The 23,366-nt window shown below is 44.5% G+C and overlaps 1 protein-coding gene across 1 annotated transcript in view; it reads right to left on the bottom strand.

Annotated features, from left to right (window-relative positions):
- IL20RB (interleukin 20 receptor subunit beta) overlaps positions 1–23,366 on the bottom strand; it is a 50,527-nt gene that overhangs the window by 4,434 nt on the left and 22,727 nt on the right. Inside the window, exons 2-6 of the mRNA XM_031035168.2 lie at positions 14,295–14,421; positions 12,387–12,577; positions 7,608–7,732; positions 5,724–5,874; positions 1,930–2,072 (exon numbers count right to left, since the gene is read on the bottom strand). Coding sequence (XP_030891028.1) covers positions 1,930–2,072; positions 5,724–5,874; positions 7,608–7,732; positions 12,387–12,577; positions 14,295–14,421 — 737 coding nt within the window. The remainder of the gene's footprint in view (positions 1–1,929; positions 2,073–5,723; positions 5,875–7,607; positions 7,733–12,386; positions 12,578–14,294; positions 14,422–23,366) is intronic.

Here is a 23,366-nt window from a genome sequence, read left to right as displayed (position 1 = left end):
AGCCGAAGGCAGTCGCCTAACCAACTGAGCCACCCAGGCGCCCCAAGAAAATATTTTTTAAATAAAAATAAATAAAATAAATAAAAACTGATCAGAATATAAAATTAACTTCCTTAAGTCGCTGGCAAGCAACCAAAAGTTGGCACTTGGTAGGAGGTAACATCACTGGGTGCGTTTCACAGTTCCTTGTCTGAGGTGCCACAAACAGTGACAGATACAGGTACAAACACAAAAGTTAGAAAGTGAGAGGACCGAGGTTAAGTGTTAATGAACCAAACATTCCAATTAAATGGCAGAGATTATTGGAATGGATTTATTTAAAAAAAAATTTTTAAGACCAACATATGCTGCTACAAGAGACATACTTTAAATATGAGGACACAGATACGTGTAGAGTAAAGATGTGGAAAGAAGATATGCCACACAAACAGTAAACGGTGCAGAGCAATATTGATAACAGGATAAGGAATATTGCCAGAGATAAAGAGGAACATTTCGTGATGATAAAAGACTCAATTACTGAAGAAGACATGTCAACAATGTATGCAACCAAAACAGAGCATCAAAATACATGAAGGAAAAGTTGACAAACGTAGAAACAGACACATCCACACTCCTAGTTGGAGATTTTGTTGTCTCCCTCACAATGACTAATAGAACCATACCAAAATATCTGAACGGGATTATCAAACACTTTGACCCAACTGATATTTATAAAACACTACTCCAACAAGTGCAGAATACACATACTTTAATGGTCCTGGCAATTTTTAGCCCTGGGGTTCTTGCTGAAGGGGAAAAGGCCCGCCCTGCCCCGCTGTGTTCACACCATGGTGCCTTCATGGTTAGCAGTGAACCATTTAATCATTCAGAGTGGCTGGCAGGGCGCTGATGAAATGCACATTGGTAAGCAATTATGCAAGAGGAAAAATGAAATGAGTCAATGTACGTAAAGCCTTAGAACAATGCCTGGTGCTTAACTCTGCCCTAGCGTCGGCTAAAGTTAGGACTACATAGAAGCGCTGGAAAGAAACAGAGAAATGACGTTAGGATAACAAGGTGAAGGGGTGTCCTGGAGAATGGGTCACAGGGAGGATTACTCCCCCATGCAGCGAGAACATGGCACTCACTCTCAGGGCCATGCGGATATCACAAGAGTGACTCCTTCCAGCGTGACTCCAGGCTGATAAGGAACTACAGGCAGTTCTGAGTCTAGTTGCCTCTGAGAAGCCGACTGCTACCTCCCTCTTCCCAGGAGAGAACTGTGAGAAATCCCTGAGGTGACAGGGATGGGTTTGTTTGTGTTTGTTTTTGCTCAGTTTTGTTTTGTGCTGCTTTATGTATTGAGGTCTGGGGGTGGGTAGAGGGCACAGGAGGTAGGAAAATGGAACAAAGGGAGCTGCTGGAGGCCTGCTTTTGCTTTTCTCCCACCCTGGGGTGGGCACAGGACCTACCTGCACTGGAGACTCAAACCTGTGGCCCAGTGCCCACAGTTCATGCTTCACACAATGCACTTTGCCCTGGGAACCAATGAGGCTCTTGGCGTATGAATTGAATATGTTGGGTTGGAACATACTACTGGATGTAGCTGCTGTTTTAATTATGGCAAGGGACCAAGAGTCCTTGCAGGCCAGTCTAGAAGAGTAAGGCTGCGCGTGACTCTTGAAATGCCGAGCATCCCGGCTGGTGTAACACACCTGCTCTCCTGGCTGTGCCAGGTCCTAAGGGCAAGCATCAGTGGCCTGATGGGAGCCTGAGGACGGTCACCACTCCCTGGAGAAGGGGGTTCTCTCCCAGCCCCACTGATTAGAAGTGAATTTCTATAAATCCTCTTCTCTTCTCTTCATGCAAATGCTTGTAAAGCCACAGACTAAGGCTCAAACTGCATCTGGTCAGCGTCATGCCAAAAGGAAAAAAGAATACCATTACCAAGGTGTCGGGGAGCACCACCACGGGGCAACAGGAGTTCCGGAGCAGCTGCCCCATTTTCCAGACGGAAAGGGGCACAACCACAAGGATCAGCATGAAGCCAACAAACGCAAACAGGGCCAGCACCAGGGGGAGGGTCTCTCCTAGAGATGAAAAGATGAGGGCAATCTTAGGAGACAACAGTGAAGATGAACTCACCAATCCTGGCCTGTCTCACTTTCCTGGAGCTGGCTCTGCATGTCGGCTGAGATGGCAGATGCCAACATCCTGAGATTTGATATATGCCTTAGTGACTAAAATTACCACCATTAAAGCCATTTTTGTTTAGAATTCAGAGGAAGGCATTGTTTCCAGAAAGCCCCAGGGGAGATTGAACTCTTGTTCTTGGGAAGGGAAAGGGAGTTAAGCCACTGGTTGTGTTAGCATGAACCTCGGCGCAGCTGCCAGGAGGAAGGCAGAGGGCCAGGGCCCCGGCAGGATGAGGGGGAGGGGCCGGAAGAGAACAGCACCGAAGGGAGCTGGGCGGTAACTGAAAACAAAATGTGTTTCACAATTTGCTCTTGGCATTGACTCACATTGTGGAGGAAAATCCTGACTTCAGAAAACAGTCACGTGGTAACTGCGATCCATCGAGCCCCTGCTAATTGTTATGTGACTTACCCCAGGTCACACAGGCAGCGCTGGCTCCAAAGCCCAGGGTCATTCTACCAAGTAAATGTATCGGAAAGTGCCAGGTGTGAGCATCTGGAGATGCAGAAGGGGTGATCGGTTACGTCCCCATCTTTCTGTTCTATGTAACGTGGAGCAACTCCTGCAGTCCATGTAGGTCAGACTACTCACCCACCATGTTGAGGGCGCACGGCCAAGGAGGCCGCAGAGAAGATGGTGGTATCACATAGTGGCCGGGGGCACTGTACTTTCTCTCAATGCTTTTGGAAAATACTTCGGCAGTACACATCAAGAGATAAACAAACGTTCGCACCCTTTCATTTACTCCTCTGAGTGGCTTCCAAAAAATAGTTTCAAGGAAGGAAACAATTATATGCATAAAGCAGTTCCTAGCAACATCTGGATTAGGGCAACAGCCTCCCAACCAGTCTCTGTCCACCCACAGCGGCATACCTCCACCTCCAGGCATGCTCTGGTGTGTTTTGTTCATAGCACGTCCCACCAAGTGAAACTATCTCATTTGTTTACTTGTTTGTAGCCTGTCTCCCCAGCAAGAGGATAAGCTCCTATGAGGGCAAGGACTTCCCTGCTGCATCCCAGTGACTAGGCCAGCATTTGGCACACAGTCAATGCTCAATAAGTAGTCACTGAATGAATGAATCAATCAATCAAGGAACATCATCATCATGACCTAAAACATAGAAATGATCTAAATACCCCCAAATAGGAGATGATTTAATATATTATAAGACATCAGCACGGTAGCTCAGGAAGTCAGCTATTAAAATGGGAATTGGGATATAAACCAATTTGTTCACCACGGCATGATATAGTGGCAAGACTGGAAAGCACAGAATATATCTATTAGTAGGAGGATGGTTACATCTATTTTGGCACATCGATAAATTCACTTATTATGCATCTTCTTTAAAAAATGAGGTAGATCCACATGTACTGATATGAAAAGATGATCCCAATATACTTCTAAGTGAAAACAAGTAAGGTGCAGAATGGTAAGCACAGTACAGTCCCATCTGTGCCTGTGAGCATTGGTATCACACAACGACGGAAGGATTAAATGTCAAACCTATCAGAGGAAACCTCCTGCAAGGTGTGGGGGAGAATGGAGAACATGCACCTCTCACTTTACATACTTCTGTGTTGTTTGAATTATTTTTTTAAGATTTTGTTTATTTATTTATTTGATAGAGAGCACAAGCAGGGGGAGCAGCAGGCAGAGGGAGAAGGAGAAACAGGCTCCCCGCTGCACCCCTGTGTTGTTTGAATTTGCTAACAAACTTGACCTAAATTATTTTTTTAAATTTTTTTTTTTTAAGATTTTTATTTATTTGCGAGAGAGACAATGAGAGACAGAGAGCATGAGAGGGAGGAGGGTCAGAGGGAGAAGCAGACTCCCCGCTGAGCAGGGAGCCCGATGCGGGACTTGATCCCGGGACTCCAGGATCATGACCTGAGCCGAAGGCAGTCGCTTAACCAACTGAGCCACCCAGGCACCCAGCCTAAATGATTTTTAAAAGTAGCATAAAATAGTAATCAGAAAATCCATGTGGAAATATGATGGATGTGATATTTGTGAAAAAGCAAGCACAGAGTGTGTGTGCAACACGACTACAGTGTGTGTCTATACATGGACGGTGATGGAACAATCACACCACCTTGCAGAGCAGTCTGGGAACAGCGGTCCAAATTCAAATGTGCATGCCTCTGACCAGGCAGCTCTACTTCCAGGAATTTATCCTTCAAATATATACACACCAGCAAAATGATCCATATACAAGGTAATTAATTAAAGCATTGGCTGTAAGAGCAAAATATTGGGAAAAAAAGAAACGCCCACCAATGAAAGACTAGTTAAATTTGTTATCCATCCATACAACTATATACTGTGAGGTTGTAAGGAAGGATGAGAAAGTTCTTTATCAATATGGAAAAATCTATAAGATATATAAAGCAAAAAGGACAAGATCCAGAACAATGCATAGAATATGGTACCACTTGTGCTAAAAAGAAGGGAAATATATATATTCTCTCATTTATTTCTTATGCATTTAAAAAACTTTAGAAGGATGGGGCACCTGGGTGTCTCAGTCAGTTAAGCATCTGCCTTCAGCTCAGGTCATGATCTCAGGGTCCTGGGATTGAGCCCCGCATCAAATCCCAGGGAGTCTGCTTCTCCCACTCCCTCTGCAGCAGCCCCTGCTTGTGCTCTCTTGTTCTCTCTCAAATAAATAAATAAAATCTTTTAAAAAAATAAAAATAAAAATCTTTAGAAGGATATACAAGAAGCTAATACCTATGGGGGGGGGTGCTGGAATTGCAAGGATTGGGGAAGAATAGAAAGGAGTTTCCACATGTATCTTGTATTTTTTGAATCATATGAAAGTACTAAATTTTTTAAATAATAATTCTTTAAAGATGCAAAAGTTATACACAAAAATGTCAGTGGTATTTGAGTAGCAAAATCGTGGGATGTGGGGTTTTGTTTTGTTTCTTTTCAAAGGAATTTTTAACACTGTAGGGTTTCAGACTATAAAAAATTCAAGGGCTGTGGTGCCTGGGTGGCTCAGTCGGTTGAGCGTCTGACTCTTGGTTTCAGCTCAGGTCATGATCTTGGGGTCCTGGGATCGATCCTGTGTCAGGCTCAGCTCTGAGCGCGGAGTCTGCTTAGGATTCTCTTTCCCTCTCCCTCTGCCCCTCCTGCTCATGCTCTCTCTCTCTAAAATAAATAAATCAAATAAATAAGTAAATATTAAAAATTGAAAGAAGAAATATTAAGTCAAACAGAACTCTGTAGACTTTCCACCACGTCCCTTCCAGCGGAAAGCAGCGGTGACATAGAGCGGGGGGCCTCCTTGCAAGGTCTGACTCTCATACCCCTGGCTGCTTCTCTGGCACCTCCAGCCCACTCTGGTTCCCAGGCTGTTGCCATCGGGGTAAACCAGACTTTCATCACACTTTCACCACAGACACCCACCCGGCTGGGGGGCGGGTCAGTGAACCCTAGGGGAAACTCAGAACCAAAGGACCCCAGCAGGCAGCCAAGCATCCACCAGGAGGGGCTGTGGCCTGTGCAGGACTCCAGGGAACAGGCAGGCCATCCGTACCTTGCACCTTGACACACTCTGCCTGGCTGAAAGGACTGTGCCTCCTGATGGCCTTCACGAACGTCTGGACCTTCACACAGTATGCAGCCCCTGGTTCCATGGTTTCCAGGTGCACCGGAATGCCCCTGCTCCTCACCACTTTGACATGTTCCTTTAGGAGACCAGAAAACAATTACAGCCTGGGGGGAGCAGAACAGGAAAGGGCAAGAAGAGCCAAGGAAGGAAAGTTCTAGATATTTCCTATTTCCTTTCTGGGATGCATCGAGAATGTTCCCTCTCATTCATTTATTCAGTCATGCTTATTTATTTATTTATTAAGCACCTCCTACATGCCAGTTTCTATTATAGGCCCTGAGGTATATAGCACTGAACAAAAAAAGTGCCTGTTCTTGTGGAGCTGATGTGGGGGGCGACAGACAATGTGTGACACATGTCAGGGGGTGATGGGGCTGTGAAACAAAAGGAAGCAGGGCAAGGAGGTAGGAAGAGGAGGAGGCACTCAGCAGAGTGGCTAGGGAAGTCCTCTCTCATAGGGTCACATTTGTGCAAACACCTGAAGGTCAGAGACCTGATGAGCCGGGGGCTTGGCATGGCCAGTGCTGCCTCAGTGGTGCATAGGAGCAGTGGAGCTGGCGGGCTATGTCTGCTCCCGCGTTCATCCATCTACCCACCTGTCCATCCATCTGTATTCCCCTCCATCTCCACCCGCCCACGGAAGCCTGGGCTCCACGTTTGAACCTGTGGAGGCTTATCTGGGCCGAGCCCCCGTGACTCAGGGTACATGCTCCTCTCCCGGCCCTGGCCCTGCCTGTTACCGAGGCTGAGGAGTGGGCTCCATCCCAAAGAATCTGAGGGGGCTGCATGCCTCCTCCTGCCCAGGTCCCGATCTGTCCCCCATACTACTCCATCTGCCTGGCTGGCAATGTCCTGTCCTACCGCTGGGCCCTGACCCAGCAGGAATAAGTACCGGAAACCATTGTTATTGCTTGCCCCACCTACACGTATCACCTTTCAGGGGATCATCCCTGTCGAGTAGGTGGGAGGACATGTGCTTTGCACCCCAGATACTGCTATGAGGTCAGGGGTAGCCTAGGCCAGCTCTGTTCACAGATTCCGTGAAAGCCCCTTACTGCATCCTATCCAGACTTATAATAAAGCCCGTTTTCCTTGTGCTGGCAGGAATAGCCTTTGCAAATCATCCCGGACAGGGTGTCCAGCAGGTCTGACTATCCCTCAGTTCCTGCTCAAGCTCTAGCCCTTCTGTTTGTTTGGCCAATCACTCTGGGAGTGCGGACATCCCACCCAACCCAGTCGGCAGCCAACTATCCCACAGGAGGATGGGCAGTGCCCCACCTAGGCATTCTGGGTGGCCAATTAGCTGATAATCAGACAGGTTTATTCACAAGCCAGCTCCTGGCTCTCTGCCCTGACTTCTGCACCCTACCCAGATACACACCCTCGAGAGGCTTGTGCCAGTCTCATACACTTTTGAAATCATCTAGATGACCTGGAACACCCTGGTCTGCTCCACCTAAACCTGCCAGGGAGAATGGCTGAGAAGCCAGGCTGAGGAGGGAGAAGAAATGCACTGAGAGGTACTGTAAATCGTACTATGTTTGAGTTTAGGGCAAAGAGGCAACCCCCATACTTCAGCAAGTCTGACCTGAGCCTGCGGTGGACCCACACAATTCTTTGAAGAGGAGGCTCTAGGATTGTCAGTGTACTCACATCTCTCCTTTCCCACCCCCCGCACCCAGGCCTGCTCGTGCTCAGGCCACCCCTAGATAGCGAGCACTTCAGGGGACAGCTTTCCTCACCCACCTCTCAGAGGTCTGTGTCTCCTTCCCTGAGGCCTGACTCCAAGGCCAAGGCTGGAAGTCTCACCTTGGCACCAGGCTCCCTCCTCCAGTAAGCCACAAGGAACTCAAACTGGGGCCCCAGGTCTTCCAGCTTAATAACCAGGTGGAAGCCATCCTTGGTGACCTCCATCACAGGCGGTGTGAGGGCGGCTGTTGGCAAGACAAGGGGAGAATCAAAGCCAGTTCCAGACAGGGCTGGTTTCTGTCCTGAAAGACCAGAACCAGTCATCAATAGAAACATGCTGGGGTTGTAAGGAAGGGGGCGGGGTGTGGATGGAACTCCCCAGCATGCAGAAGCCATACCATCATCCCCCTTATCTGAGATCTCGCTTGCTGGGGTTTCAGTTACCTGTGATCCGGAGGGAAGCCCATGGTCCTCCTTCTGATATATGCTCAGAAGGTCAATACACAGTGCCTGCGTCATTCCCTTCCCTCCTCCCCTAGGCATTTTAGCATCTCACATTATCACAAGAAGGAGGAGGGCCAATCCAGCACAATAAGATAACTTTGAGACAGGAGACCACATTCACATAACTTTTATTACAGTGTAATTGTTATAATTGTTCTTCTCTTATTATTGTTGTTAATCTCTTACTGGGACTAATTTATAAATTCGACTTTATCCTAAGTATGTATGTACAGGAAAAAGCATAGTATATATAGGATTTGATACTCTTCTCAATTTCAGGCATCCACTGGGGGTCTTAGAATGTATCCTCTGCAAATAAGGGGGATACTGTATACCAATACTCTCTTGTATTTAGCAGGTACTCAGTAAATGCTTTTTGAATGATGAGCAAATTTTTTTTAAGTGACAAAGACTTAAAATACAATTCTCTTTTTTCACTCCTCTCCTTGACCATAGTAAAGTCTTCTGCTCCTTCTTCAGGAGGCACACATACTCAAGAAAAGTGACTGAATACTCAGGTAAACATCTCTTTCTGTTTTAAAATTTTATAACCCGTGCTCCTCTTTTTACTTTTTTGGCAGAAACCGTTCCTCACCCTGACCCATCTAAGTGAGCAGATGCTATTTCTTAATGCTTGCCAAACACCTGCATGAGCTGAGGTCTATATTGAACAGTTGGGTCCTTTCTTTGCCCCTTAGGAATGAACATTACCTGCAGGGACATGTGTATCTCTGTAGCTCAAAGAGATCAGTAATATATACTAGCTGCTGATGACTTTCAAGCATTAGGAAATCAGCAGCCTGTGGATGGGTGGGCCATTCTATTCTCAGCCCAAGAATTCTTCACTTCATATTTCTAAGGGGGATGTTAGAAAGTCAGAAGGCTTTACAAATTCCAATAATCAACTCTAGAAATTACAGCTTAAGCATAAACACCCATATTTCACATTGTTGGATCCCAAACAGGGAGGCCAGCAGCCGCTGTGGATTCTTTCCCATCAGCAGACCAAGAACAGAAGGGCACACACAGGCAGCCTCCAGTCCCTGGCTACTGATGACGGATCCATACTGGCCTGTCAGATCTAAGCACTGCGGGACCAGAAGGGCTACCCCAATGGTTGACCTTGGCTTGGGAAGTGCAGTGGGGTGTGTTCTGGGTTAAATCCCCCTGCACTGGGGTCAGGGGGGAATTTAGAGGAAAAGCAGTTCCTGGGGGGAGTTTTTGGAGAGCAGAGCATTTCCTGGCATTTGAAGAGCTGCCTGGATAGGAGACAGGAGAACTGGGGAAGTCAGAGACCAACTGTGCAAAACATAACCAGTTCAGTTCAGAAGCTTCAGTTTTAAGTAAACATGATTAAAACTGGATCCTCTCTTCTCCAAATTTATTGAGAGTAGAATTAGAGAAAAGGGTCTAACATCATTTCAGTTCAGAGGAAAATTTCTGATGGCATTGTGGCAGGAACCTCTGTCCTGTGACTCTACATACTTATTTCATCCATCCAGCAGGCTTGGGAAGGCACACACTATTCCTGTTGTTCAGATGATGTAACTGAGCCTCAGAGAAGTTATGTGACTTGCCCAGAGTCACACAGTGAACAGCCAGAATTTGAGCCCATATCTTCCCACACTTGTAGACTCTGCTGTCTGGGGGTATTTAGCCTCCATAGGAGTGGATCTCAAATCCAGCTATATATGAGAACAACCTGAGGAAATTGTAAACTCCCAGTAACAGAATGCACACAGATCATTTAAATTAGACTCCCTGGGGATGGGCCCCAGACAGGTGGTTCTAAAGCTCTGCTGTAACTGGGGAATGTGTAATCAAGGTGAAGAATCTCTGCTCTCAACAAGGCTTCCCCTGAAGAGGAGAGCCTTTTCAGAAGAGCCTTAAAACAAGATTTTTCACATGCCTGCAGAGAAGTTGGGGTGGCCTTTTTCAAAGACAAAAGAACAGATGTAATGCCCCTGTAGGAGTCAGGACTCCATCCTCACTCCGTAGCTAACTCTGCCTGCACAGGGATCACATAGGATGACATCTTCTACCTTCTGGTGCAGATCCAGAGGCTCCTTCCTGTTCCTCAGCTTCTCCTGCAGTAAGACCCTGTTTATACTGGTCTTCTCAGGCACGAGTTATTACTGCACGCCCCTGCCCATGTAGTTTTACAAGCACTTTAGCTCCATCTGACCTGTACCTTCCTTTCCAACAATAGCTGCCAGTTCCCAGCAATGGTCTTGACTAGAGACCCAGGCTCCTAGGAGCTGAAGAGAGGTGGTGCTGGGTGCTGCCTGGGCACTGCACCCTCCAGTGCCCCTCAGCCTCCCCCAGTGCCTTGCACTGGGATCCCACTGCCTCTGCTGTATCCTCTCAGTGACTGGGGAGAGAGGCCTGGGCAGAGAAACCCACATTTTGCACCAAAATTCCTATCGGTATCCCATTCTGGTGGTCCCACTCTGCCCCCACCTCTTCCTTCCTCTGCTCTCTGGCTCTCGGCTCCAAGCATCCGTTGGGCAATAATAATAGAACACTCACCAATAGCTGAGTGCTATGATAGGACAGCACTGCCCTGAACATTTACACATCTCACCTTATATAGTCCCCAAAACCACCCAGCGAGGCCCTACCTACAGGTGAGGAGGCAGCGAGTCAGCTATCGAGTGGCTGAGCTGGGATTTGAATTATACCTGTCTGACTCAAGAGGGCCAACTGCCCCTTCAAATCTGTCTTCACCTTCCTCAGCCCCTTCCAGCTTGGGCTCCCTGACCTGCTGAATCCTCCTGATTTCTACCCAATCTTATATACTCCTCAGTAACGTTTGACTCATCCTATTACAATAGATGCTGCCCCAAAACTTTCTTTGTCCTCACTCACAGCAGAGGATCTTCAGCTACATCAAGAAAACAGAGATCACCAAAGGCCTTTTCCCTTGCCTTTCCCCCAGCTCCAACCTGGTCACATTATTGCCTGTGCCTCTCAGAGGAGGAGCTACCTTCTCCTTGCCCCCTCCACTCAATCCTCCACCTAGCAGCCCCACCGCCATCCCTAATATTCCATGAAGCCATTTTCCAAAGACCCATTTGGGGCCCTCCTTCAGACCTATCAGCAGCCCTTCTTCCCTCCATGATGCTACCTGCCATTCCCTCCATTCACTTTTTAAGCCCCGAGGTTTCCCAGGATCCTGTCCTGGGTTCTCTTTGTCCTCATATCTTCTCCCTGGACAATGTCATCTGTTCCCAAGCCTTTAGCTATTAATTTTGTGTTGTATCTGATCTTGGCCTGCCTGAGCCCCAGGGCCTGATTTCTAGCTGCCAATCAGACATCTGTGGCATCTATCTTGTAGTAGCCTCGATCTCAAAGAGCCCAAGGCCAGGAGTGTCTCCTATTCCTCCTAGGTTTTCTGTCTTGGATGATGTTCTCACCAACCACAACTGGAAGCTGGACAGCATCATCGTCTCTCCCCACTCCATCTCCCAGTAACTGGTTCCCAAGCTCTGTCCTTTCTAACTCAGCCATGTCTCTCGAATGTGTCCTCTCCTTCCTGTCCTGTCCCTCACTTCTAGGATCAGGACCAGCCTTGGCTCAGCTGGAATGACAATGCCCTCCTCACTCTTCCCCTGCCCTGCAGACTTGTCCACTATATACAGATCTAGTGTATATATTTCCTCCTACCTACTTCACTTTCCACACCTCATTCAGAGAGATTGGTGTAGAAAACAGACCTGGCCTAAACCCCCTCTTCTTCCATGACTCCCCTCTACTGATTTTGATAAGTTTCATGTCAAAGCCCTTCACCACGTGACCAGCCCTTGCTCCTGCTGTTCCCCAAACAAACACACCCTTTTATACACTGGCCATTAGTTGCACTCTTGCCATATTTGGCCACGCATCTGGATTCTTCCCATAGTTTTTTCTCACTCATTCTCCAGGTACTATTACTGTAGAAAAGTTATTCATTTCCCAGTGACGGTTTCTGGTGAGTTTGATAAATGTATAGATCCTATTGCACAAAGAAGCTGTTCACACAGGCAACAAAGACAAGGTTAAGGAGGCACCAGATGGGAGGCAATGTAAGACGTACTGAGGCACGATCAAGGTAGGAAGAAGCAGTGCTAACTCTACCTCCCCACTTCAGAACAGCTTTCTTTCCGTGTTCCCCACCACCTGCAGACCCCGACAGAGACAGTCAGGAATGACTTCCAAAGTCTCTTTCAAAATGAGAGGGTGTGTGGGAAGAAGTTGGTAATTTTTTAAATGGACCCATTAGGACTGTGTGTGTTCATGGTACTCTGGCTTTGCAAGGCCAATTTGAGGCTAACAAGAATCCTGACAGTCTCAGTGAATTTGGTTCCTGAAGATGAGGCCAATGGGAGTGGGAGAGTAAGAAGAGAAGCGCCTTACTTGAGTTTCGGTTAAAGGGATGCTGCAGGGTGCTCCAGGCTGAGGTCTGTGAGCCCAGGGTGGCCCTGACACGGAGCTTGTACGGCACAGTGGCAGTGATGTCATCGGTGATGTCACACTCAGGACCTTCAGTGGGTGAGCACCAGCTGCTGGGGATCCAGATGTGGCTCATGTACAGGCTCTCATACTCTCTGGCCAAGAAAGCAGGGCACAGCGTCACACCAGCCCCTTTTACCCAGGCTCAATGACAGGTGCAAGTAACTGCTTCATTCACCTACTTTTTATGGGTCAGCAAAGCAAGCATTTGCTCCACACTCCAGTTCCTCCACTCTCATCCCTCACCAAGCATCCATTCTTTCTTAGTCCTTTTATCACCAAACAAGGGAAACGTAGGCGTAAACCCCAGTCTGTCCTGGCTTCTCCATCTCTGCAGCACCCCCTCAATCTCAGCTGCTGTCATCCCTGGCCTTGCTAAGGTCTCCTGACTGATCTTCCAGCTTCGACTCCTGCCATTCTTCAAACCATTCATGACTCAACAGACCGTGACATTTCTCTCCTTAATGGCTTCCAAAGCACTCAAAATGGAATCCAAACTCTTTCCTGTGGCCTGGAAGACTCTCTGGCCTTCTCTCTCACTCTGCCCCTAAACATGATGCTCCCTCTACACTGGCCTCCTTGCCATTCCTCCCACATGCCGAGCTCTTGTTACTGTAGGACCTTTGACTGCCTGTTCACTGTCTCAAATGTTCCATCCCTGCTGTTCGTTGGTTGGCTCCTCCTGTCCTTCAGATACCAGCTTAAACATCACCTCCTCAGAAAACATCATCTCCTACCTTCCCTGACCACCTAATTTTTTTAATTTAAATTCAATTAGCCAAGGTATAGTACATCATTAGTTTTTGATATAATGTTCAATGATTCATTAGTTCAGTATAACATCCAGTGCTCATCACACCTGAACCTAATTAAAAGGAGCCTCAGAGTCGACTCTCTATTGCATCAGTCTTTTAGCTTCCTCTAGCACGGAATACTATCTGAGGCCACCTCGAGCAGTGCTGCCCAATAGAACACGTTCTATATCAGTGTTGTTCACTATGGTAGTCACTAGCCACGTGTGGCTATCAAGAATTTGAAATGTGACTGGTATGACTGAAAAACAGACACTTTAATTTAATGTAATTTTAATAAATTTAAATTTAAATAGCTCTCTGTGTCTAGTGCTACCACACTGGACAGTGCAGATCTAGTGTATATATTTCTTTACCCTTTTACTGTCTGTCTCCTCTTCTAAATGTAAGCTCCCCATATCTAGAAACCTTGTCAACTGTACCCCTGAGTCTAGAGGAATGTCTACACACATAAGTGCTCAGTTTGTATTTACTGTTCATGAAACAGATTGAGCGCCTTCTGTGTCCCTGTCCCTCCTCAACAGCTCTCAGAGCCTGGACACCTGGAGAAGAGCAGAGTCCTGCTTGGCCCCAGGTCCAGCTGACCTTTAGGGTCATGATTCATTTTGGTTCCTACGGGCATGCTCTAAGTCAAGAAAACTGAGGTCTCCTCCCACTTCCAAAGGATCTGCATCTCCAATGATTTATCCACCTCAAGTCAGAGTCAAACTCATTTCTTAAGATTGTCTTTAGCATTGGACAGTTGGCTCACTGTTGAAAAGAAGCTCTACCAAAATGTGTTTATACACACTTATATTCCCAGAGAGTTCATGGTCAAATCCACAGGACAATTTTCCTTGCTTCTTCAACTGTCCTAATGCCCATGCAGAGGAGGAGACAGTTCATGGGAAATAACCTATCTCTGGGCTCACAAAGTCTCCTTGAGCTCTGGAATGAGGACTGTACCTCCAGGAATCAACTACTCTTTAAAGGGAGAAAAATTAGAAGCAAAAAAACTCACCCCTGGTACTCGACAAAATAGTATATTATTTCTCCAGGCACAGTCACTGGGCTCCACGTCAAGAGATGCTTCATGTTGGTTGATTGTACAGAGAGGTTCTGAGGGGCAGGCAGGACGGTCACTCCATCTGGGTTTGAGGCATTTAGACAGGCTGATATGTGGGTTCGTATCAGAGGAATGTCACAGCTTCAAATTAGTTTCTAATGAAAGGCCTCACATGTTAATGAACGAGAAACAATTCTAATTTCATCATACTTATGTTGATGCTAAATTTTTGCTATCGTCATTGTAATTCTGCCTTTGGTGATAAATGGCATATTAACATTAATAATAATAATGACTAATATTATGAGTACTTACTATGTTCTATCTAGGCCACATGGTAGATTGTTACATGATTATCTCATTTAATCTTCATGATCATATGGGGAGGTAAGGACCATTGGTTTCTCCATTGTACAAATGAGAAAACTGAAGCACATTATTTACAACTTCTATGTCAGATCCACCTAGATGCAGGCCTTGGCTCTGCCACTTACTAACCATGTGACCAAACCAATGCAGGCTCCTGCCACTTTCTCATTACCTCCTTCTCCGCTACTGCCATCCTCGGGGACGAAAACACATCCCTTCACATCCCCCAAGAAGCCAAATGGGGCATCAGCTGCCAGCTGGGAAGTGCAGGTTCAGGTCTGCTGTGGAAGGAGTCCAATCCAGAAGGGCACCAAGCCAGATCAGAGACTCCACCAGGCAGACCGCAGGACCCTAAGCCAGGTGGGACCCACACATCTCCTCACACAGGTGTGTGTGGTGTGCCCAGAGTGTGCCCAGAGTGGGTCTGCAGTTTTCACGCAGAATCAAAGAGACCTGTGGAAATGAACCTGCACTCCTAAGGAGGTGGGCAGTCCTGGGGTCCATCCTTGCATGCAGCCCAGGGTGCAGTCTGGATCTTCTGTTATGGCCCTTCTCCTCCCACTTTTACACACTTCTCTTTTAATGCCTAACACCTGCCTCCCTTTGCTGTTACAACTGCAGTGATAACATCGATAACAGTGTGGGAGGAATGGGGGCCCTCACCCGGGGTCTTTTCATCTCTGTGCCTGTCTCCAGATTGGCACCTGTTGTTCGTTATCAAGCCCTGTGACCACGAGGGGATGGGGAGCTGCTGGGGACATCCCGCCTGATGCCCTTGCTTCTCTGATGTAGGACCCTGGTGATACACCTCCATCTCAGTCACAGCATCCATAGCCTGCCCTGCAAGGAAACACCTGGGGTACCCATAGGGAGGCTTTCTACCCTCCCCACTCAACTTTGCAATCACCCAAGGGATGAAAAGGAAAAGAGCCAGCTGCAGTGGGATGGCACAGGAGGGTGGAGCATGGTCCTCTCCAACATCCTTCCTCTGGTAAAGTATACAACACATTTCTCTAGTCAGATATATGGGTATTATAGAGCTATGTCAATGTACAACTATAATTAGTGATTTTTAAACTCTCAAAAATTAAATCTCCAGGCCCAGATGCTTTCACTGGAGAATGCCACCAATTATTAAAAAATAAATAAATAAATAAACACCAATTTTATACAACCTCTTAAAAAAAACAGAAGAGAAAAACTTTCCAACTTATTTTATGAAGCTAGCATTACCCTGAAACCATAATCAGACAAAGATAGTGTGTGTTTTTAAAAACAAAAACAAAACCCAACAGAACAATGTATCTCATGCACTTAGATGCAAAAATCTTCAACAAAATACCAGCAATACAAATTCAATAACGTATAAAAAAGATCATACACCATGACCAAGTGGGATTTATTCCAGGTATGCAAGGTTAGTTCAACATTTGAAAATCAATTAATGTAATCCACCATATCAATAAACTAAAGAAGAAAAATCATACAGTCAATAAAATCTAACACTCATTCGTGATGTAAAAAAGAAAACATCTCTCTTCAAGTTAAGAACAGCAGGGAGTTATCTCAATTTGATAAAGACCATCTATAAAAAACCTACAGCTTGTATCTTACTTAATGGCGAAAGACTAAACGCTTTCCCCCTAAAATCAGGAACAAGGTAAGGATGTTTACTCTCACCACTTTTATTCAACATAGTACTGAAAGTTGTAGCAACCGCCATAAGGCAAACAAAAGATGTAAAAGGCTTTACAGATTGGAAATGAAGCAATGAAACTCCTCCTGTCTGCAGTAACATGATAGGCTATATAGAAAATCCCAGGGAATTGGGGTACCTGGCTGGCTCAGTCAGTAGATCATGCAACTTTGGATCTCAGGATTGTGAGTTTGAGCCCCACATTGGGTGTTAGGAATACTTAAAAAAAATAAAAGCACAGGGGTGCCTGGGTGGCTCAGTTAGTTAAGCAACTGCCTTCGGCTCAGGTCATGATCCTGGAGTCCTGGGATCGAGTCCCGCATCGGGCTCCCTGCTCAGCAGGGAGTCTGCTTCTCCCTCTGACCCTCCTCCCTCTCATGCTCTCTGTCTCTCATTCTCTCTCTCTCAAATAAATAAATAAAATCTAAAAAAATAAAAAATAAAAATAAATAAAAGCAGAAAGAAAGAAAGAGAGAAAGAAAGAAAAAGAAAGAAAACCCCATGTAATCTACAAAAAACAAGACAAAACAAAAACTTCCTAAAACTAATAAGTGAGTTCAGCAAATTCATAGGATACAAGATAAACAAAAAATTAATTGTACTTCTACATATTAACAATGAACACTTATACACCAAAGTTAGAAATACTATTGACAATCACTCAAAAAAAAAAAAAAAAGAAAGAAAAAGAAATACTTAGGTATAAACCTAGCAAAACATATCTAGGATTTGTATGGAAAAAACTCCACAATGCTGGTGAAAGATTTCAAAGAAAATCTAAATAAATGGAGAGACATACTGTGTTGATGGATGGGACAATTCAACATAATTAAAACGGTAATTTCCCCCAAATTGATATACAGGTTTAATGTAATTCCTATCGAAATCCATCAAGGGTTTTTGTAGATATAGACAAGTTTTTTCTAAAATACATAAGAGGTAAAGGAACTAGAATAATTAAGACAATTTTGAAAAATAATAAAATGAGAGGAATAAATCTACCCAATTTCAAGACTTACAGTAATTGAGACTATTATGGTTTGGAAAAAAAAAAAATAGACACTTAGATCAATGAAACACAATAGAGGTCCCAGAAATAGACCTACATAAATATGCTCAAATGATTTTTGGCAAAGGTACAAAAGTAATTCAGTAGAAGAAGGATAGCCTTTTCAACAAACAGTACTAGATCAATACGACATCTGTAAGACAAATAATAATTCTAATAAATCCCAGCCTAAATTCCACACCTTATTTAAAAATGAACTCAAAATGGATCATAGACTTAATGTAAAATGTAAAACTCTAAAACTTTTAAGAAAAAACATTAAGAAAATTTTCAGGGCCAAGCAGAGTTGATACCAAAAGCAAGATTCATAAAAGGAAAAATTTATAATCTAACATTATCAAAATTAAAACCCTTTGCTCTGCAAAAGAACCTATTAAAAGAATGAGAAGAGAGGCTACAGAGTGGGAGAAAATCTTTGCAAGCTACGTAGCTCACAAAGGACTCATGTCTAGAACATATAAAGAACTCTCAAAATTCAATAGTATAAAAGCAAATAATAATTAGAAAATGGGCAAAAGACATGAAGAGACATTCCACTGAAGAGTACATACAGATGGCAAAAAAGTACATGAACAGATGTTCAACATCCTTAGCTATTAGGAAAATGCAAATTAAAACCACAATAAAATAGCACTACACAGCTATCAGAATGGCTAAAATTAAAAAAAAAAAAAAGCCTGGTGAGAATGCAGAGAAACTGGATCACTTACACATTGCTGGTAGGAATGTAAAATGGTATTAGCCACTCTGGAAAATATGTTAGCAGTTTCTCATAAAACTAAACTTGTGATTACTATATAACCCAGCAATTTCACTCTTGGGCATTTATTCCAAAGAAATGAAAACTTATATCACAAAAGATCTGCACATAAATGTCCATAGACAAACTGGAATTAGCTCATACGTCCTTCAAGAGCTAAACAGTTAAACAAACTATAGTATATCCATCCATGGAATACTATTCAGCAATAAAAAGGAACAAACTAATGATACACAAAACAACTTAGGGAATCTCCAAGGAATTTTGCTGAATGAAAAAAGCTAATCCCAAAAGTTACATACTATATGATTCTATTTATATAACATTTTTGAAATGATAAAATTTTAGAAATTGAGAATAGATTAGTGGTTACCAGGGGTTAGTAACAGTGGGGAAGGGAAAGCGGTAAGAGGGAGGTGGGTATAGTTATAAAAGGCAACAGAAGGTATCATTGTGATGTTGGAAAAGTTCAGTATGTTAACTGTGGTGGTAAATACACAAAGCTATATACACAAATGAGTACAAGTCAAACTGGAGAAATCAGAATAAGATGGGATTATATCAATGATGTCAAAATCCTGGTTGTGATACTGTGCTATCATTTTGCAAAATACCACTGGGGGAACCTGGGCTCCCTGTATTATTTCTTATAATTTCATATGAATCTAGATTTTCCTCAACAAATTTTCAATTAAAAAATACAACTATGAAGTCATCACACCTAAAAAAATACTATTAATTATGATTATCTGAATGACAGGATATATTTTAAAAGATCATGATGGGATAAACTCAATATGAAATGTACCTAGGAAAAACATAAAGTTCTACAATTAGATCCAGTCAATTAAATCAGTGAGGGTGACCTGTTTAGGGAGAGTGACCTGATGATTAGGGCACTCAAGGATTTAAGCAACACACCCTGAGGTTGAATTACTGGGTATGTCTTTCTTCATGGGGGGCGCCCAGGCAGGAAAACAGCAAAAGATGTTCCAACTTTCAGGTGGCCCCATTATGTTAATGCAATAATTTGCACTCGTGTTACTCTCTTCTACTTGTGAATTTCCAAATCTAACTTGATTACGGGCAAAATACTTAGTGTCATTCCTGTATCAAAATGAAAACTGCTGCTTCTTGAGGCACCTGGGTGGCTCAGTTGGTTAAGCATCTACCTTCAGCTCAGGTCATGATCTCAGGGTCCTGGGATCGCAGGTCCACTTATACACAGATCTCTTTTGATAAATACAGTACAATACTATAATGTATTCTCTCTTATGACTTTCTTAATGACATTTTCTTTTTTCTAGTTTACTTCATTATAGAATAGAGGATATAATACATATAGCATTCAAAATATGTGTTAATCAATGGTTTATGATAAGACTTGGTAAGACTTCTGGTCAATAGCAGCCTATTAGTAATTAAGTTTTGGAGAATTCAAAAGCTATATGGGAGGGCACCTGGGTGGCTCATTGGTTAAGCATCTGACTCTTGATTCTGGCTTAGGTCATGATCTCAGGGTGGTGAGATCAAGCCCCAAGTGGGGCTCCATGCTCAGCAGGGAGTCTGCTTCTCTCTCTCTCAATCTCTCTCTCTCTGCTCCTACCTTTGCTCATGCGCTCTCTCTCTAAAATAAATAAATAAAATCTTTTTTAAAAATCTAAAAAAAAAGTTATAATGGATTTTTTATTGCACCAGGATTGGTGTGTTGTTCAAGGCTCAACTGTATAGTCAAGGGGAAAGAGGAGAGTAAACTTCAAGTGTGAACAGGAAAGACAGATTAGCCACAGTAAGGAGGGTGACAAACCTGAAAGAATTAGATCTTCAGCCACGTTGGATGAGGGTTCTCACCAGAGTTGGAGAGAGATGCTGGAACCCTCTGTATAATCTTTTGGTTCCTTGTAAATATTTGTGCTCTTGTTTCTATAGAACATTGTACTTTTCTCATTCTAGCAGTCTGACTCAAGTATCTTAAGAAAGATCATTGGGTGGAGCTCCTTTGGGTGTTTCCAACAGGGACTTGAGCCTGGTGACAGTGACCTATTAAGATTCAGTGCAGGCAAAACTAAGCAACATATTTTGCACAGAGCTTCATTTACAATGCTGATCTCTCTCTCTTGCAGCTTATTAAGTGTTCTACTGCTGTTGTAACAAATTACCACAAATTTAGCATCTTGTAAAACAACACAGATTTATTATATTACAGTTCTGTAGGTCAGAAGTCTGACACAGGTCTCCAGGGGCCTGTGAGTTGGCAGGACTGCATTTCTTCTAGAAGCTCTGGGGGAGAATCTGTTTCTTTGACATTCCAGCTTCTAGAGGCCGCCTACATTCCTGCTCAAGGCCCCCGTCCTCCATCTTCAAAGTCAACAATGGCTGATTGAGTCCCTTTCATGCTTCAAATTTCTCCTGCCTTCTCTTCTGTCTTCCCATCTCTCTCTCACTGCATCCAGAAAAGGTTCTCAGTTTTTAAGGACCCATGTATTAGATTGGGCCCACCCTGATAATCCAGGATAATCTCCCCATCTCAAGATCCCATACTTAATATTAGTCACATCTTTAAAATTCCTCTTTCCAGGGGCACCTGGGTGGCTCAGTCGGTTAAGTGTCTGCCTTTGGCTCAGGTCATGATCCCAGGGTCCTGGGATCGAGTCCTGCGTCAGGCTCCCTGCTCAGTGGGGCCTGCTTTTCCCTTTCCCCCTGCCCCACCCTTCCCCCCCCCCCCCCACAGCTCATGCTCTCTATTTCTCTTCTCTCAATAAAATTCCTTTTTCTGGGGCGCCTGGGTGGCTCAGTCGTTAAGCGTCTGCCTTCGGCCCAGGTCATGGTCCCAGGGTCCTGGGATCGAGCCCCGCACTGGGCTCCCTGCTCAGCGGGAAGCCTGCGTCTCCCTCTCCCACTCCCCCTGCTTGTGTTCCCTCTCCCGTTGTGTCTCTCTCTGTCAAATAAATAAAATCTTTAAAAAAAAATTCCTTTTTCCATGGAAGGTGACATAGCACAGATTCCAGTAATTAGAGCATGCACATCTTTGGAGAACCATTTTCCTGCCTACAACGTGGGGCTTGCACTATAGAGGATACTGGTACTATAAACTGACACTATGCGCTCAAATTTCTTCCTCAAACATCGTCAATTATTGCAAGAGAATTACTTTGTATGTGACCAGAAGAAGAAAAGACCAATGCTGAACTAGGACATGGCTGCTAAGCAGGCTGCTGGCACCACTTGCTGCTTGAGTAACTGATGCCTACACCCCAGCTTCAAAAAGTGTGTAAATTCATGCCTCAGGAAAGTGATAGAATAGTTCATGGTCTTAAAGTACAGTCTTTGGATCAGCAGCATCACATTACCCAGAAGTTTATTAGAAATACAGACTCTCTTGGGGCGCCTGGGTGGCTCAGTCGTTAAGCATCTGCCTTCGGCTCAGGTCATGATCCCAGGGTCCTGGAATCGAGCCCCACATCAGGCTCCCTGCTCAGCGGGAAGCCTGCTTCTCCCTCTCCCACTCCCCCTGCTTGTGTTCCCTCTCTCGCTGTCTCTCTCTGTCAAATAAATAAAATCTTTAAAAAAAAAAAAAAAAGAAATACAGACTCTCAGGGTGCTTGGGTGTCTCAGTTAGTTAAGCATCAGACTCTCAATTTCAGCTAAGGTCATGATCTCAGGGTTGGGAGGTCAAGCCCTGCGTCCAGTCCCCCAAGTCGGGCTCCATGCTCAACAGGGAGTCTTCTTCTCTCCCTTTCCCTCTGCCCCTCCCACCATCCTCAAATAAATAAATAAATCTTAAAAAAAAAAAAAAAAGAAAGAAAGAAATCTAGACTCTGAGGTGCAACCTATGCCTTACTGAACCAGAATCTGCATTTTAACAAGATCCCCAGGTAATTCATATGCACATTAAAGTTTGAGAAACATGGGTCCAGAAGCCATTCTCAAACTTGGCTGCCCATTAGAATCACTAGAGAAATGGTTTTGTTTTGTTCCTTAAGTCTTATTTTATTTTTTAAAAGATTTTACGTATTTATTTTGAGAGAGAGAGAGCACGGGGGGAGTGGCAGAGGCAGAGGGAGAGGGATAATCTCAAGCTGACTCCACACTGAGCGCAGAGCCTGATGCAGGGCTCGATCCCAGGACCCCAAGGTAATGACCTGAGCCGAAATCAAGAGTCCAATGCTAACTGACTGAGCCACGCAGGTTCCCCTGTTAAGTTTTATTTTTAAATAATTTCAGACTTAGGGGCACCTGGGTGGCTCAGTCGGTTGGGCATCTGGCTCTTGGTTTCAGCTAGGGTCATGATCTCAGGGTCATGGCATTGAGCCTCCCAGTGGGCTCCCTGTTCAGCGGGTAGTCAGCTTGAAAGATTCTCTCCCTCTGCCCCTCCCCCCACTCGTTCACGTGCTCTAGCTCTCTCTCAAATAAATAAATCTTAAAAAAATAATTTCAGACTTAGAGAAGAGTTGCAAAAATAGTACAGAGAGCTCCCATATACCCTCTACTTCAGCTTTCCATGTATACATAACCATAATATAATATGAAAATTAAGATATTAACATTGGTACACTATCATTAATGAAGCTTTAGTCTTTATTTAAATGTGACCAGTTTTCCCCTTAACGTCCTTTCTTTTTTCCTAGGAACCAATCCAGGATCCCACATTTGGTTATCATATCTAGTTAGTCTCCTCCAATCTGTTCTCAATCTTTGTCTTTGTGACCTTACCTTTAAGAGTACTAGTCACAGGGGCACCTGGGTGGCTCAGTCGTTAAGCGTCTGCCTTCGGCTCAGGTCATGATCCCAGGATCCTGGGATCGAGCTCCGCATGGGGCTCCCTGCTCAGCGGGAAGCCTGCTTCTCCCTCTCCCACTCCCCCTGCTTGTGTTCCCTCTCTCACTGTCTCTCTCTCTCTGTCAAAATAAATAAAAATCTTAAAAAAAAAAAAAAAAGAGTACTAGTCAGGGAGAAGAGTCCAAAATCTCGGAGGAGGAGGAGACCTTAATTTCATCTGGTCCCAGGGAATTCAGCTAGATAGCTATCAAATCATTCTGAACACCTGCTAACTCAATCGGAGATCAAAGAAAAGAACAGCAGAAATTCTATGAACAGAAAAGCGACCATTTTCTGGAAGGTAAGACGTTCAGA

Source organism: Leptonychotes weddellii, chromosome 1, assembly GCF_054177405.1.
Source record: "Leptonychotes weddellii isolate Sample4059 chromosome 1, ASM5417740v2, whole genome shotgun sequence".
NCBI classification, from domain to species: Eukaryota; Metazoa; Chordata; class Mammalia; order Carnivora; family Phocidae; genus Leptonychotes; species Leptonychotes weddellii.
This window is presented reverse-complemented; position numbering and strand designations above follow the sequence as displayed.